General features: G+C 47.1%; 1 protein-coding gene across 1 annotated transcript; it reads left to right on the plus strand.

Annotated features, from left to right (window-relative positions):
* Window positions 1-2,053: 2,053 nt before the first annotated feature.
* On the plus strand, window positions 2,054-7,291 carry LOC149329703 (uncharacterized). Its single transcript, XM_089560412.1, has 2 exons — window positions 2,054-2,485; window positions 5,940-7,291. The coding sequence occupies exons 1-2, from the start codon at window positions 2,201-2,203 to the stop codon at window positions 7,023-7,025; spliced, it is 1,371 nt and encodes a 456-aa protein (XP_089416538.1). The 5' UTR covers window positions 2,054-2,200; the 3' UTR covers window positions 7,026-7,291.
* The last annotated feature ends 7,620 nt before the right edge of the window (window positions 7,292-14,911 follow it).

Here is a 14,911-nt window from a genome sequence, read left to right on the forward strand (position 1 = left end):
AATTTGATGTCGCTAGCACTTGGTTCTGGACCGCATTCAAGCACCAGCTTCGCGACCTATTTCAATTGACCTTGCCGCGTACGCGAGCTCAAAAGCGAGCGCGAAATTTACATTTTTAAATATTCCTGCTACCGCACCTCGTGACGGCGCGCGGCGGCGGGCTTTCGCGCGAAACCTGGCATACGACGTCACACCGTGCATGTGACGTCAGCAGCCGGGGGTTGTCATTGGTTCACCGCGCCAAATCCTCCCAGACGTCACGCAGCTACCACGGCCGCGGCCACTCCGCGCGCGCCGGCAGCCAGCAGTGGTAGGGGAGGGGCCGAATGGGCGGGGCCGACGGAGGAGCGCCGACGTTTTGGTGTGCGAAAATTGAGAGGAGAGAGAGAGGCTCGAAGGTAGGGAAGTTCAAATTTTGACTGCATACGACTAATCTTTCACAGGACCCGTTAAAATAATTTCTTGCGAGAGGATATTTGTGAAGGAGCGTCCTTTAACATCCCCGACGTACCTCAACTTTTCTGAGAGCCCCTTTCTGTGACCCTTTAGGAACGGATAGAACCGATTATAATGACCAAATAACCAACACATCATGCACTAAAAATTGCGTATAAAGCGAGTGTTACGTGTGTATTCAGCAGCTGTGAGTTCGCATCTCGTTTGTACCTGTTTCTTTGTCTCGTCGTTTGTGGTGTTGTGTAGTAGCACGCAGTAAGCTATAATAAGGAGGACTAGCTGGAACCAGGCCGAGGCCGCACTGTCAGCAACTCGTAGTGGGAACGGTGCTAATCCAGTCTCCTCAGAATGTGTTCCAGGACCTCTTCATTTCTCATGACTTTAACTGTAACATGGCACACCGCGTCCTCAATTCATGTCGGCGCGAAGGTTTGTGAAGCTTTTCTTTATGCTCAGAGCGTGGTACGCAGTTTTATCACAAACCACCTTCGCTGATGTGTACTGCTGGTATTTCTCTCCAATGTCTAATATAGCCTAATTCCACCCTCACACGTTTCGAATATGACACTGAGAAGGTAAACAGGATACGTGGCGAGCGGATGCGAGGGTGTGACACCAGCAAGCGCTGCTCTTTCAACCAGACATTCGTAATCGTCCACCTTACGATACCATGAATTAACGCGACCAGCTTCACAAACCGGCCAGCGAGATTTCAGTGCACCCACCAATAAATGCTTGTTTTCTTTTTATGCTTGCTTTGTGCGTTTGATGTGTATTGAGCAAATCTATGAGGAGGATATGACAAAAACCAGAGACCCAGTGCCAAAGAGCTGCTCCTTATTAAAGTGAGGGACTGATAGCAGGGAAAATGGCTGGCAACGAAGCAGTGATGGTAAGCAGCTTTTGGTGAGCCCGGGTAAGAAGTGCCTCATTACTAAAGTATTGTGATTTTTACAATATTTATACCATGCTCCCTTTAAATCACCCTTCAGACGACAGTGCTCACATATACACGGTGAGTATGCAAGCCCTATCACAGCTTCTATAAAGAGAGCGTTGTATATTATCCAGTTCTGCGAAACAGTGAAACGGCTGCGAAGATTTCGCCTAAACTGTGCATTTTCCATTGCCCATGTATGATTATGCTCCGCTCTCTCAGTGCGCCTTATGTCGGTGTACCTTGACAATTAATTACAAACAAACACATTTATTGCCGCACAACTATAGGACGCCCTCATTTGAAAATATGGTTTACCACCATATACTCGTTAGAAAGAATCTGGATTAATTGACCAACATAAGCTAGCGTGTGCTGAAATGGCAGTCATGCGTAAGAGAGCCTACCTTAATGTCAGAACACAGCGCCTGCGGGAAGTCATTAACCTTAACAAAACCCGTGATCTTTTCCTTTCATTTCAACAGAGCTACCGGCTTCCCATTACCTATTCGCCTGGGAAAACAGCTGTGCCCGTTCTACCGCATAGTTCCTGACCTACGAGCTTCTGTGCAAGCTTCGCGGTCAGTTTATTAAGCCACCCTAGCGTACTTTCATCACAAGCGAACGGCAGTGTAATTCCACGTGTGGTATCTCGGTTGAACGCTGCACTTGCGAGGGGAGGCAGCTCATGCAGCCGCGATTGTCGCCTTGACGACCGCCACGAAGGAGATAAGAGCGCGCTCTGAAGGGGCGGAAACAGCAGTTTCTGATGCGCCACCGGCACAGCGGCCGCATACGTGGTGAACGATGCCTCCCTCAAGCCCGCAGTACACGCTAGTGGGATTCTCCCCGGAGCTCGACTGGAGGCCCCTGACCTTCCTCAAGCCTCTACCAGCCAAGCGTGCATGCAGCGCCTGTGGTCTGGTGCGAAAGAAGACCGCGTTGCTGCCCTGCACGCATGCGCTGTGTGACTGTTGCTACGGGCAGTGCAGCCAGGACGGCTCGTACGAGTGTCCTCTGGATGGCAACGGCTATGAGGAGGATGACGTCATCCTTATGGACTTCTCCGCTGACGATCTGCTGAGAAGGGAGGTAAGCGGGAATGTCAAGGAGTAAAGTTGCTTGGGCTTCTTTTCTTTTGTTTCTTTTCGCTTGCGTGTCTCTTTAAGCAGTGCAGAGTGTTTCCAGCTTGTGTACGCATTTTATATCCATCGGAGGACCGTACATGCTAAGAAAGGGCCATGTATAGTATTCCCCTTGAAGTGGATCCGATTTTTTAGCGCAAAGTAACGTCGGATACGAATTGTACCTGTGTTGTTTGTACGTGAGGGAATACGTGCTCTACGTACGCGCTCGTTAGTTTCGTTCCCAAAGAAGGAACTCCGGTGAAACTTAACTGGTTTATTGGCCGAATGGTAAAATAAGAAAACTTTACAGAACGATTGGAAGCATGACCTGTTCGTTCAGCGTCTCACAAAACACTGTCCTTCGATGCCGAGCCGAGTCCTCCCTTCTCCCTCTTCTGCCGCCGCTCCCGCCTCTCCGACCTTGGATAGTAGAATTCCCGGAAAGCCTGCAGCCCGGTTCAGGGACGGTCGCGGGGAGACGGTCACGGGAGCCCCTTTCGGGCGCCTACCGCCTGGTTCAGGGACGGTCGCGGGGGAACGGCCACGCAGCGCCCTTCGGGCGCCTGCCGCCTGGCCGGCTCGCGTGCACACACTCACACACGCACACACAGGCGCGCATACAAATGTACAAGGGTCCTTGACCGAGGAAATCGCGTGTCGAATGGCGCCGCACTTTGTCCCCCCTTTTCGTCTCCGACAGTATCCATGAAGTAACGAGGGCACCACCACCTTGAAAACACCAACTCCTGTACATTAACGTGACGTCATCGGCGCCATTTTGATGTCCAGCGCGTAGCTTTAGCAGTGCAGGCCGCAACAGGGGGTGATAATCCCATTAGACGCGCCTGCAGCCATTCGATGCGCTCCACAGACAGCAAAATGGAGGCCTCTGTGACGTTTGTGATTACTCCCTATAGGCAAATTATGTACTATATTACGTGTTTCTCTAAGCAAACTTTATACACGCTTAGCTGTGCTCACTGTTGCTCAGTTTTGACGCGCTCTGCGAGATATTATTGCGCCTTAAAGAGCTAATATGTGGAAAGGAAATATCTCCTCACTCTCCAGTGCTAACAACAGGTGGAGATGTTATGCGTGGTGCATTGGTTAGCCACGAAGTTAATCTGGCGGCCGTGAAAGTTTCGTCTTAAATAGTCGGTATTTCAATCACCATTGAAACACAGCATTCTGGATTTAGCCGAGACCGGGCCTAGAGCATTGGCCTGATAGTTGTTTCCAGTGTGCTTCAAGAAGGGCGTGATTTCTTAATCTGTTGAATCTAAATCTTACTTCATAGACTTTTTAAACTCGGGCAATAAACACTACAAAGAACAATAATTAGCTTTAAGCGGTAACATATTCAGTAATATTCTTAATCGAACAACAGCACAAAATAAATAAATTAATTAAAAATCCCTGGTGTCCCTTGGTTTCTGTGACTCTTGGCTTCTCTCATATTTATAACGAGCCCCTCATCCCCCCTCTCTTGTTTGCTTAATTGCTTAACGAGGGCCTCGGTTCTGGCAGCCTTGACGCCATAGGAAGGATAAGAGGGTTCTCACACAGCTTCCACTCTCAGCGTTCAATGACGTTCTACGTCACATCAGCGGTAACTCAGGACGTGCCACGTCAGCCGCTTAAGAGCGTGGGTGGCGCTGGTGAACTCTAAAGGTTAGGTTATTTGTAAACATAAATACCCCCGAAAGCAGAAGAATTGACAGCCGTCGCCGTAGCTCAGCGGTAGAGCACCGGACGCGTAATTCGGAGGTCGTGGGTTCGGATTCCACCGGCGGCATGTGGTTGTTTTTTCTTCTGCTTTTCTAATCAATTAGCTTTAAGCGGTAACATATTCGGTAATATTCTTAATCGAACAACAGCACAAAATAAATAAATTAATTAAAAATCCCTCGTGTCCCTTGGTTTCTGTGGCGGTTGGCTTCTCTCATACGAGAAACATGCTCTTTTTACCGATTTTGCTTTCCACCGAGAGACAGAGACAGTTATGAAGTTTGTATTAGTTTATCATATTGCATCACGCTCAGGTAGGCGCATGCGTTACTCACTTATCTCGCACGGCTGGGTAGTTCAGTGCTTGCCTGGTTAGCACGTACATAAATGGACGACGGAAAGCCTTGCGTTTAAATCGCACGAAGCAAATATCTCGCCGTTTCCACCTTCCCGCGGTGTAGAACGCCGCGTGTCTTGTTCTTGTACTGAAAAAGTTCACCTTAGATTCAAAGTTCGCGTGCGGTTGAAGCGCATGTGCTTAACGCCACCGCTATGCAACGTAAAATGCCGTTCTGTACCGTCGCCAACGTTATAGAGCACAGGCCTTTGTTTTTTACTACTAATCGCACTACTCAAGGTCCTGTGAGTATGCAATACAACGTCATTGTCTAAATATGGCCACCACAGTGGTTAGCGTTTGCACAAACAACATTTACATGTCACGTGACCGACACGGCTGCCATAATACGTAACCATGAATGGTATGCACCACTTACCAGGTGGTGCATCACCACGTACCAGGGTGGTGCCATACCATGTGACCCAAATGGTTGCATAGCATCGAGCTATACTTATACGCAGCATCCAAGTGCCGCGTACAAGTGCGCATATACTACTATACTTTCGTTTCCACGCTAATAGCCCAGTGTACAAACAGCCACATTGGTCCACTGAGTGATGATACCATTGGTACAAAGACTGTGAACCACCTAATTGGCATAGAACAATCGAAGTGATATCAAACGATTCAGCGGGTTATGAAGCATAAAATTACTTGTCGAATGAAAGCTTGCTTAGGGCGTTACAGGGATCCGTACTGACGACCTTTCGTCTCCAAAACCATAACTTCCTGGATCTTGAGAAGTTTCTTACGACCGAACTACTTGACGCAGGAAATCCGAAGTGGCGTCAAACTATTTTTCTTATGCTGAATAGGTTGCCATCTAAATGGTTTGGGCAAAACAAAATGAAGAAACTTACAGCTAACGCCAGATCCTACGCTGCCTCAGCGACTGGTAATTATTTCAACGAACAAAGGAATGTGGCTTTCCACCTCTTCCAAGGCTGCTCGGTGGAACCTTACACACCTTCCTCAAACATGGTGTGTCAGTTAACAATAATATCTCCATATTTTTAAAGATGTTCGACGAATGGTTATGCACTTAATCTCATCTCTTCGTAACGCTTCAGTATTCTTATTTATGGTTTTGTTCGAACATAGGGAACATCGCGAATGATACATGTTCTGTATACAGTGCGTACATAAAAATTGATTCTTCTTTCAAAACATCTGTTGCGTTTACCGTTTCATTTCTCAGGCCCGTGAAAGGGCGCATAATATCGAAACCCATTGCCAATTCGTTTACGCAGCTTCACCATCACTATAAGTGACTTATTTTGTACCCTTGCAGGTCAGGTGCTGGAATGAAGGTAGTGGCTGCCAGTACGGGACAGCTGCTTCAGGGATCGTCCGGCATTTCCAGCTGGAATGTGAACACCACTCCGTCCGTTGTCCCAAGTGCTCGGCCACCGTTCTTTGCAGAGACGTGTGCCAGCATCTCCGGTCGGCCTCTTGCAACACTTCGACATCCATGGCATCCGAAAGCGAAGTTCCACCGACTCACGCGGAGCAGGCAGCATCGTTGACTTCTTTCAGAGGAGCCTTCGAAAGGCAGGCGGGCGAAATCACAGCATATCTGAGGCCGATGGCTGTCGATATCAGCACGCATGGGGACCGATTAGGCGAAATCTCTCATGGTATAAACACACTCAAGGAGACACTGCGTCAAGAACTGACGTCTTTAAAAGTAGAGAACCACGAGGAAATAACGTCGTCCATCGCTGAACTGAAACAATGCTTTGCGACATGCAGCGATACAGTTAAGACTTGTTCGAGAACTGTAAAAAGTGTAGAAAAAAAACTGAACGATAAATTGACCGGAACTCGAGACGACTTAATGTCCCAGATTGCAGCTAGCATTGAACAAGTCAAGTCTGAATTGAAGGAGAGCGTTCAAAAAACATTGCATCCCGTTCCCAATATGCGCAGAGAGAGTGCACTACAAGAGACGCACTGCGAGTTTCTTGTAAAAGGAGTGAAATCGCTTCAAGACGAAGCAATGCAGTATATCTGGGCTGAGTATTACAGCGAGAAGGTGTACCTTTCCGGCTACTGCATGACTCCTGGAGTGTGGTTCGAGCGTAGCGCGACATCTGTACGGCTGGATTTCATGTACACCCTGCACAAGGGCGACATGGACGACGATCTCCAGTGGCCTTTCAAGCACAAAGTCAGGGTGAGCGTAATTCATCCGAGAGGAAGGGAAGACATTGTGCGGGAAATTGAACCAGATCCATTTGAGCCAACACATCAAAAGCCAACAACGTCAAGCAACACGTCTTGGATGCAGTTTCCTCTCATTACACTCCCAGATCTCATCCGTGACGGGTACGTAGATAGTGACCAGCTTCGGATAAAGTTGGAACTGCTGCCTTGATCCAAGCTTGAGCGCGGAGACGGGCCATCCGTTACAACTTCGCTCCATTTCTTTCTTCAGTTCCTTAGGGACTAACTTTACGTTAGGAAGAGGTTCCACTGAAAACACTGGTATGAAGTCTCCTTTCGCAACAGCTCTGATTAGAGACGCTGCACAAAAATAGCTTCTCAATTTGTTTTATTTCTGACCCTCAGATGTCCCCTGCCGTGATATATAAAAGTACAAAAAACTGAATAAATAAATGACACTTTTCTTTTCACTGCGAATGCTGCGTGTTTCTCGAAACAATTCCTAAATGAACGGTAACAGCTTATTGGGTCCATTTCTGATTGTATCGTTCTTGAGCTAAAAATAAAACCCATCCCTCGTTCCCAATTAAGCACGAATCCAATCTTCATATGCACTAAGGCGCAATGGTTGCGACTCTGTAATAATATTTGTAAGTATTATTTATTTATTCAAAGGTGCTGCCAATCAAATCCAGGATTATTCCAGGAAGGGCGCATATAAGATTGCCGAGTAGATGTAACGCAATGGAATGAGCCAGGTTTGGCAACATGTTAGCAATAACAGCCACTTGTAGCTGTTTGGATAACATGGTAATACAGCGTGAAAAGCAAGAATGGGTTTACAAATACAGATACTCGTACTATCCATACATTTTTTTTAAAACAGAAATCACTACATCACAGACAAAACTGCATAGAAATAAAAAAAGCAATGACATGGTTTGTTTTAACGATGTTTCTTATTAATTATTCAGAAACCATGAACCAAAGCTATCAGTTGATGGACTCTTCAGAATTGATGAATCTACGACATTCCGATCACGCTATTCCGATCAGTATGGCTCTGCTTCGGAGGAAAATCTGTTAATTTGTATTTATTGATGCTGATTATCACTGCCTTCCTTTGCACCCGCTCTGGTTTGTTTATGTTTCTTTAGTAAACGGAAACCAAGTTATGTTAGCGTACTCTAAGGTGCATCTGATGGACGTGTTGTAGGGTAGTAATTTTGCATCAGGCGGTGCTTGTCCGAGGCACCTTTAAGGAATAATAGTCCTTTTAGACCACTAGTTGTGATGTATTTATGTGGGTATCCCACCTGAAGTCTTTTTTCAGCATCACACCAAGATATTTCTATTCATGGACTGCAGCCAGTAGGGTGTTATTGAAGCTATATTGAAAGTGAAAGTTTTGTTTTCGTCTCGGTTAATAGCACAGGTGATTTTTTTCACGTTAAGTAATTTAGTACAACAAGAAGTAGTTTTGGCACCCTAATTGAAACACTTCGAAGCTACGGCATGATCAAAACTAGAAAGACGTTTTTTTAGTTCACAATAAGCGTTTATTGAGTCAGGGTAAGAAAAACTCTGCCAAAAGTACAGCAGGCTCATTTGAACCTTTATATACGCTGTATCTTCGAGCATTTCGTGCCCATACAGCATTATTGCTCTCATCCCAAACAAACCTTAGAGATCAGTGTGGCACCCGCATTGGAGAAATTCATAAGCATGACGTCACACTTTATAACCTGGCACCTTATGACGTCACACCTTAAGACGTCACACCAAGACCCGGACTTAAGACTTCCACAATAGACGATATGCGAAATGCGCAGCGCCATCTCTCGGCGCTCCGAGAACTAAGTCCTCCATGTTGTTACGGTACAGAAAACGAAACCGCTGCCCAGCGTTGGGTTAAAACGGCTGCGCTTCGTTTGAAAAGTAAAATGTCGATGCAGTGTTGCGCTACCCTCTCCACTGTGAAAAGACACTACGATGCGTGCCAGAACTAGGTGCGTTCCAGCTTTTCGCTTTTCTATTTTTTTACTCCGTCCCAACGTTTTAGTAACACAAAACGCCATGCGAGGTATCATGTGTCAGCACGCGGATCAGTGCGCAGCTTTCGCTTTCTGCGCTGATTTTTGACAAATCTCTCGAGGTGATTTGCGTTTAAATTAAGATAGGGACCACAGCCTTTGTTGTCTCTGATCAAAATTAGAAGCCGATTTCGTGCATTTATCAACTCTCCGGTCGGGCGTGAATATATATAGACGCATACTTGAACAACGTAATAGAGAAGGTAATTTTTTTGAGCGGGCCAATCGCTCGTGCCGTGGCGAAATAAGTTCACTCGAAGAACAATATGCCGATTACTGCTTAGTTTGCTACGTGTTCAATTCATTTTTTTCCCGTGTTCAATTAGTTTTAGAAGGGCGAGCAAACTCTCTCGACCATACGCTTATATGTTATGCGCGTTAGGGAGTCTTTGTGAAGCAATACACCCTACGTATAAAAACTGAGGTGCGAATGCTTTATTTCTTCAGGATTCCTATACCTTCGATATCTGCGGCGACGAAAATCTAAAAAAAAGAAGCGAATAATATAGCTACTTAATTATGAAGGAGGGACGCATTTCTAAGCTAGAAAGGACGTGCAACAGTGTTCTGTAAACGCTACAAGCCATCAGATTTTATTATCGTTGTGGCAAGCTCCAACAGCTTGCTTCGCAACAAAGCCATTTGTCCAAGTTTGGGAGTAAGCTAATTAAGTTTCGGAAGCAGCCGAACATGCTAATTTCGCCCATGCACACACAGCTTGACCAGCGTATCGAGTCCGTGCATGCACCTACAGCTGTAGCATCTTTCTCTAACCAAGCCGCCGCGGTGGCTCAGCGCTTATCTGAAAAAAAAAAAGCTGAGTCTTCGCTTACAATATTTTGAATTATATGTGCATGCCTACTTTCCTCTTGTTGATGTCGACTGACTAACTGCGTCTTAAGCAGGACGCGGTTTCAACCAATTGTGGCGAAAATCAACCGACGCCGGGCTCTGAAACGGTGACGTTGAAAACCGTGGATGCGCATTGCACATTACAGTAAAGGAATCGAATTACGCAGCTGGTCGAGGGTCTTGTGTGATTATCCTGCAATGCACGAAGCTCCTGGCGTCGGCGCGAACGAAAGTTCGCACTGTCACAGAAGTTTGTCAACACACGTGCGCACTCACCGCAAAATAACCGCTCGCTACCCGACCAGATGAATTCGCGTCCACCTGGGAATAAAATAGCCATGATAATGCGTTATGCTTGAACTGGTGCTTTAATGCGAGCATTAAAACGGCAACAGCACACGGTCACGGTTCGACTTTCCAACCCACTTTCGAGTGCCGATTATTGCGATCATCAGCGCCAGACTTCAATCGAAGCTGAGGACGCGGTAGGAGTAAGCTGGCGCTTATTGAAAGCACCTACATTTTGTCAAAGATCAGCCGTGAAAACAACGCCGCAGCTGAAGCTTGCCCTGTTGAAATTCCACTCGCAAGAAGAAAGTACGCATAGCAAACGATGCACCAGCTCGACGAGCTCGACCGAGCCAACATGGAAACCGGAAGTTGTGGGCGCGGTGTTGCCAGACCGCCAGGCAATTTCGCATATCGTCTATTCTCACGTCAGCTGAGACTCGTGACAGCAAGTATAGACCCTCAAACTGGAAGTCGATTTCTTATCGATCAGTTATCGATTACTTATGGATCACCTATCGGTATCTTCTCGATACCTTATCGATGCCACAATTAATTGCCTTACTTAATCAAGTTGCGTCATTTGCCCATCTGAGTTTTCGAACTTCGGGCCACGCTTCGTTTTCAAATTTGGCGCCACGCGTTGGCTTCGCCCACACTTCCGGTCGCGTCGTGCCAAACTTCCGGCATTTTAAAATTTATCATCACTTTTGCGCCGGCCTCGCCCACTTTTTTATATTTTTGGGTCTAATCAATTACCTAATTAACTCACCGTAGCCAATTTGTCACTTGCACATCCAATTTAAATGCTCTAACCACAATACCATTGTTTTTCCGATATACCAACTAGTTCCTGCGTTCCCACCGAAGGCGCCTACATAGTCATACAATGCTCACGCATTAAAAAACGGCCTTCTTTAACCGAGCCCACGAAGGTAGGCTTCACCGCAGTAGCTTTTTCTAAACGAGCACCCATGTGGCCCACGGCCCGCAAGCAGGCATCGCAGCCGTGGAAGCTACGGACTCCCCATCTCGCATGCTTGCCTGGATGGGTGTCCCGCAGACACACAGAATGCAGTCTCGACTTCAGGTCGCGTACTTTGCTTTCATTGCATGTGACATGGGAAGAGTTGCCGTTATTTTTAAGCATGAAATGCTTTTAGCTCCCGTTGTCGGCAGTGTGGCGACGTCAGGCCGAGACCGAGAGCCATCATCCGGGCTCTGAAACGAGAACATCCGGGCACCGTACGAGACTTAACGAGATTTAACGAGACTCTCTAAGCCCTCCTACGCGACCGGCATGCAAGCGCCGGTTGGTCTCCAAACGAGTCACAAAAAATAACTGCTGCCAGTGCCTTCTCAATGTTTATCAAGATATCAGTCGAGCTGGCGTTTGATAATGCACGGAATTATAATTTCCGATTTCTAATAACGCGTGCAAAAAGCACATACATGGTCTGTTCTGAAAGTAGTAGGACTCATTTTTTTAAACAAAATTTATTCAAGAGAAAAGTACAAACGATTGCAATTTTTCAAGGTAGCACCCTTCCGCACCTACACGCTGCTGCCAATGAGTTTTACAGTTTTCGTACGCCTCCAGGAACGCCTGGACCGGAATGCTGTTTAGCTCCCTCGTCACGGCCTGTTGAACCACCTCTACCGATCCGTGATGTTTCCCCTCGAGCGTCGATTTTATTCTCGGGCACAGAAAAAAGTCTGGCGGGGCCAAGTCGAGGCTGAAGGGGGGTTGAGGCAGCGTTGCCGCCTTGTGCTGGGCAAAAAATCGGGGTCCTCATTCACATGATGAAGATCCTACCGGTTGGCCTTTTACTCCTCTGACAACACTCCCGGCACCAACTTCGCGCGCGCTTTCCTCATGGATAAGTTTTCGGGTTTGAGGAATGCTTAAGTCATCAGCAATCATTCTGATCCTCATTCTACGATCACTGTTAAGTAAATGTTTCCCTCGCTACACATTTTCGTTGGTCTTGCTGGTCGAAGGGCGTCTGGAGCGGTCGTCTTCCTCCACTCTTTCCTTACCTTACGGAAAAGCTTGTGCCACTCATAAAATACCTGATCTACCTATGGAAGCGCCACCGTAGGCCTCATTTAATCATGTTGTGAGTCTCTTTGCCCGTTTTAACAAGATTTAGTGAAAATTTGATCGCGTATCGCTGATCCAGTAAACGCCCGACGATTCTGCGTGACGAGACGTTTCGACAGGGGTTCACAGTACAAGCGAACTCCTCTCTTCAACGGCCGAGAGCCTACTGCCGATTTTCCCCAGCATTCCCAATATCCCCCTCCAACGATCCTGCACGCGCAGACCTCCTCTCATCCGCCCGTTCGCCCAGGAAAAAAACAGTCCTACTACTTTCAGAACAGACCCTGTACATGCCACATCCGGGCACCGTACGAGATTTAACGAGACTCCTAAGCCCTCCTACAGGACCGGCATACAAGCGCCGGTAGCTTCGCGCCGAACGGGTGGCGGTGTTCTTCCCTTCCTGTATGGTGCGGTTCGGGTGTCCACCGAGATGACAGAGAATTACTGCTCCATTTCCTGTCCTCAAAAAACGTTGCGTTCAAAGGGCAAGGCATCGCGCCGAACGGGTGGTGGCGTTCCTACCTTCCTGTAAGGTGCGGCTCGGGTGTCCACCGAGATGGCAGAGAATTACTGCGTAATTTCTTTTCCTCAAAAAGCGTCGCGTTCAAAGGACGCAGCATCACGCCGAACGGGTGGTGGCGTTCCGCGGACTGCCTGGCAGCGCTACAACACGCTGTCGCGTTCCACTCCTAAAGGCGAAGCTTAAGCGTCATTAATTAGCAGTTTATTAGTATTTAGTCATTAATCAGTCATTACACACTAATCAGTAATTTGTCATTACTTCGTCATGAATTATGAGTGACGTAATCCAGTGGTAACATCACCAGTGTCACATACGCAAAGTGGTGCTGAAAACGCTTTCGCCTCTACGCACTTCGGACAGCTTCGAACGCGCTGCATACACATTCTTGTCAGGCCTGCGTCTCGTGTCCGCGTGCGCTTCGCATTATGCCCGTAAACTTTCATGCTTACTCTACTCTCGGTTACGGGAGAGGCAGAGATTTTTTTTCCTCGCTTTAAAAATTGTCTTCGAAATGTTATCGGTGCAGTGACCCGCCGCGATCGTAGGTAGTATCTCCATCCTCTGACTAGTATGCACAGATCATTCACGTTGAATGAAGTTATTGAGGTCACTTTGTCCTTAAATCCTGGAAACCTAGCAACTGTTCCTATGCACGGCGTTTTTGGTGGTTTATTTTTTACCTCTGACTATCGCTGATACAAGAACGACTTCGTTCCCCCTTACCTCTGTAGCATGGAAGCGAGTATTTCTTCGAAGGCGATGGAGCTGAAGCAAAACTTCCTCGCCTTCGTCACCTCCGGAGAGCTGCCTTAAAGGGGCTGAGAAACACTGCTTGGGGGGATACCGGCTATACTTCAGGTGGATTCTTTGTCACACAGTTGCTGACTTAAAAAGAATTACAGGAATCGAGGCACAGCAACGGGAGTTATTCAATAAAGAAATTTCAAAATACAAGAAAAAAACGCTGCCCCCACTCGACTTTGGCGGGGCTTCCCACTCCTATTTCGCCCTCCCAATGACGGCACCTGGCGCAACCAATCGAACCAGCCAGCCAGAGCACGTCGCGGAAGTTGGCACTCCATGGTTGCCTGCTCTTTGTAACTCGTTCTTGCTGAGACTGGCAGCGTCGTTTCCATGTCAGAGCCCCTGGTGGTGTACTTTTATTTTGCTTGCTCCGCAGGGCTTTTATCTAAAACGAACAAGTCGTTTTTGTTGATACAATATAAAACACAGACAGGTGACAAAATGTGCCTCTATTTATTCACACAATTTGCACTATATTTACTGTTTGTTAAATGATCAAGCTCGCGCCGGGTGACGTCATATCCGATGCTAAAGCCCGCCACTATGTGGGGACACCATCAGAGCCATGAATTTGTTTTTGGGAGGACATTAATATATTAAAAAACGAAATATACGCGATATTACCGACGCTAATAGTGCCATTGTAACTCACTGTATGCGATCAACCGGCAAAACAGTCAACTAAGATTGTGTTTCTGGGCCCCTTTAGCAAGGATCCGGTCGCCACCTTCTGTGCCGACGCGGACTTCGTTCTTGCTAGTGCGATGAGCCACTGCGCCGTCTGTTAGCTGGAGTTAAAATAACACGCATTGTTTAGTAAAAACAACAATACAAACAAAAGCCATGATGTGGCACGCAATTTTTTCATCCCATACAAATTTCCCCTCTGCTACGTAGCCATGAATGCCCAAAATAGTTAATAAATTACGTATACTCTACAATCAGTAGAGCGTCGTTACAACTATCACAACATCAACCTAACCTACCTCTCTGGCGTCATGGTTTTTTTCGCGCTATAGTATCGAGTGATCGCTACAGGAAAGAGTGGAAGCGCCTGACGACTGTGTTGCCACCACTAAGTGGGCTCACTTTATATTGGCGCAACCTGATAGTGTTATAGTGAACGAGAATAGCAGTCTGTTCTCCTTCAATATGCAGTGAACAATTTAAAGCTCACCATGTGTACTTCCCCCACAGGGTTGACACAATAATCTGATACGGAACGGTGGAATGTTACAAGATACAGAAAGACTTGGGCTTAAGTTTCGAGTCTGTTTGAACAGCAGAATTTGAATAGAAGAATTTCAGACCTAGTTCAGTGGTTAGCATGCACGGCGCTGAGCCGAGTGCAGGGGTTCAAACCGAACCACAGGGTGGCCACGTTTTTTTGGAGGCGAAATGCTAAAAAGCGCCTGTGTGCTGTTCGATTT

This window comes from Amblyomma mixtum, chromosome 9, assembly GCF_055824585.1.
Source record: "Amblyomma mixtum isolate Tamu chromosome 9, ASM5582458v1, whole genome shotgun sequence".
In the NCBI taxonomy this organism is placed as follows: Eukaryota; Metazoa; Arthropoda; class Arachnida; order Ixodida; family Ixodidae; genus Amblyomma; species Amblyomma mixtum.

What these genes read in the sequence shown, in the direction of transcription:
- LOC149329703 (XM_089560412.1), top strand. Translation starts at nt 2,201, where the DNA reads ATGCCTCCCTCAAGCCCGCAGTACACGCTAGTGGGATTCTCCCCGGAG. An exon ending in ACGATCTGCTGAGAAGGGAG is followed by an intron (nt 2,486 to 5,939) that starts GTAAGCGGGAAT and finishes GTACCCTTGCAG; the next exon opens with GTCAGGTGCTGGAATGAAGG.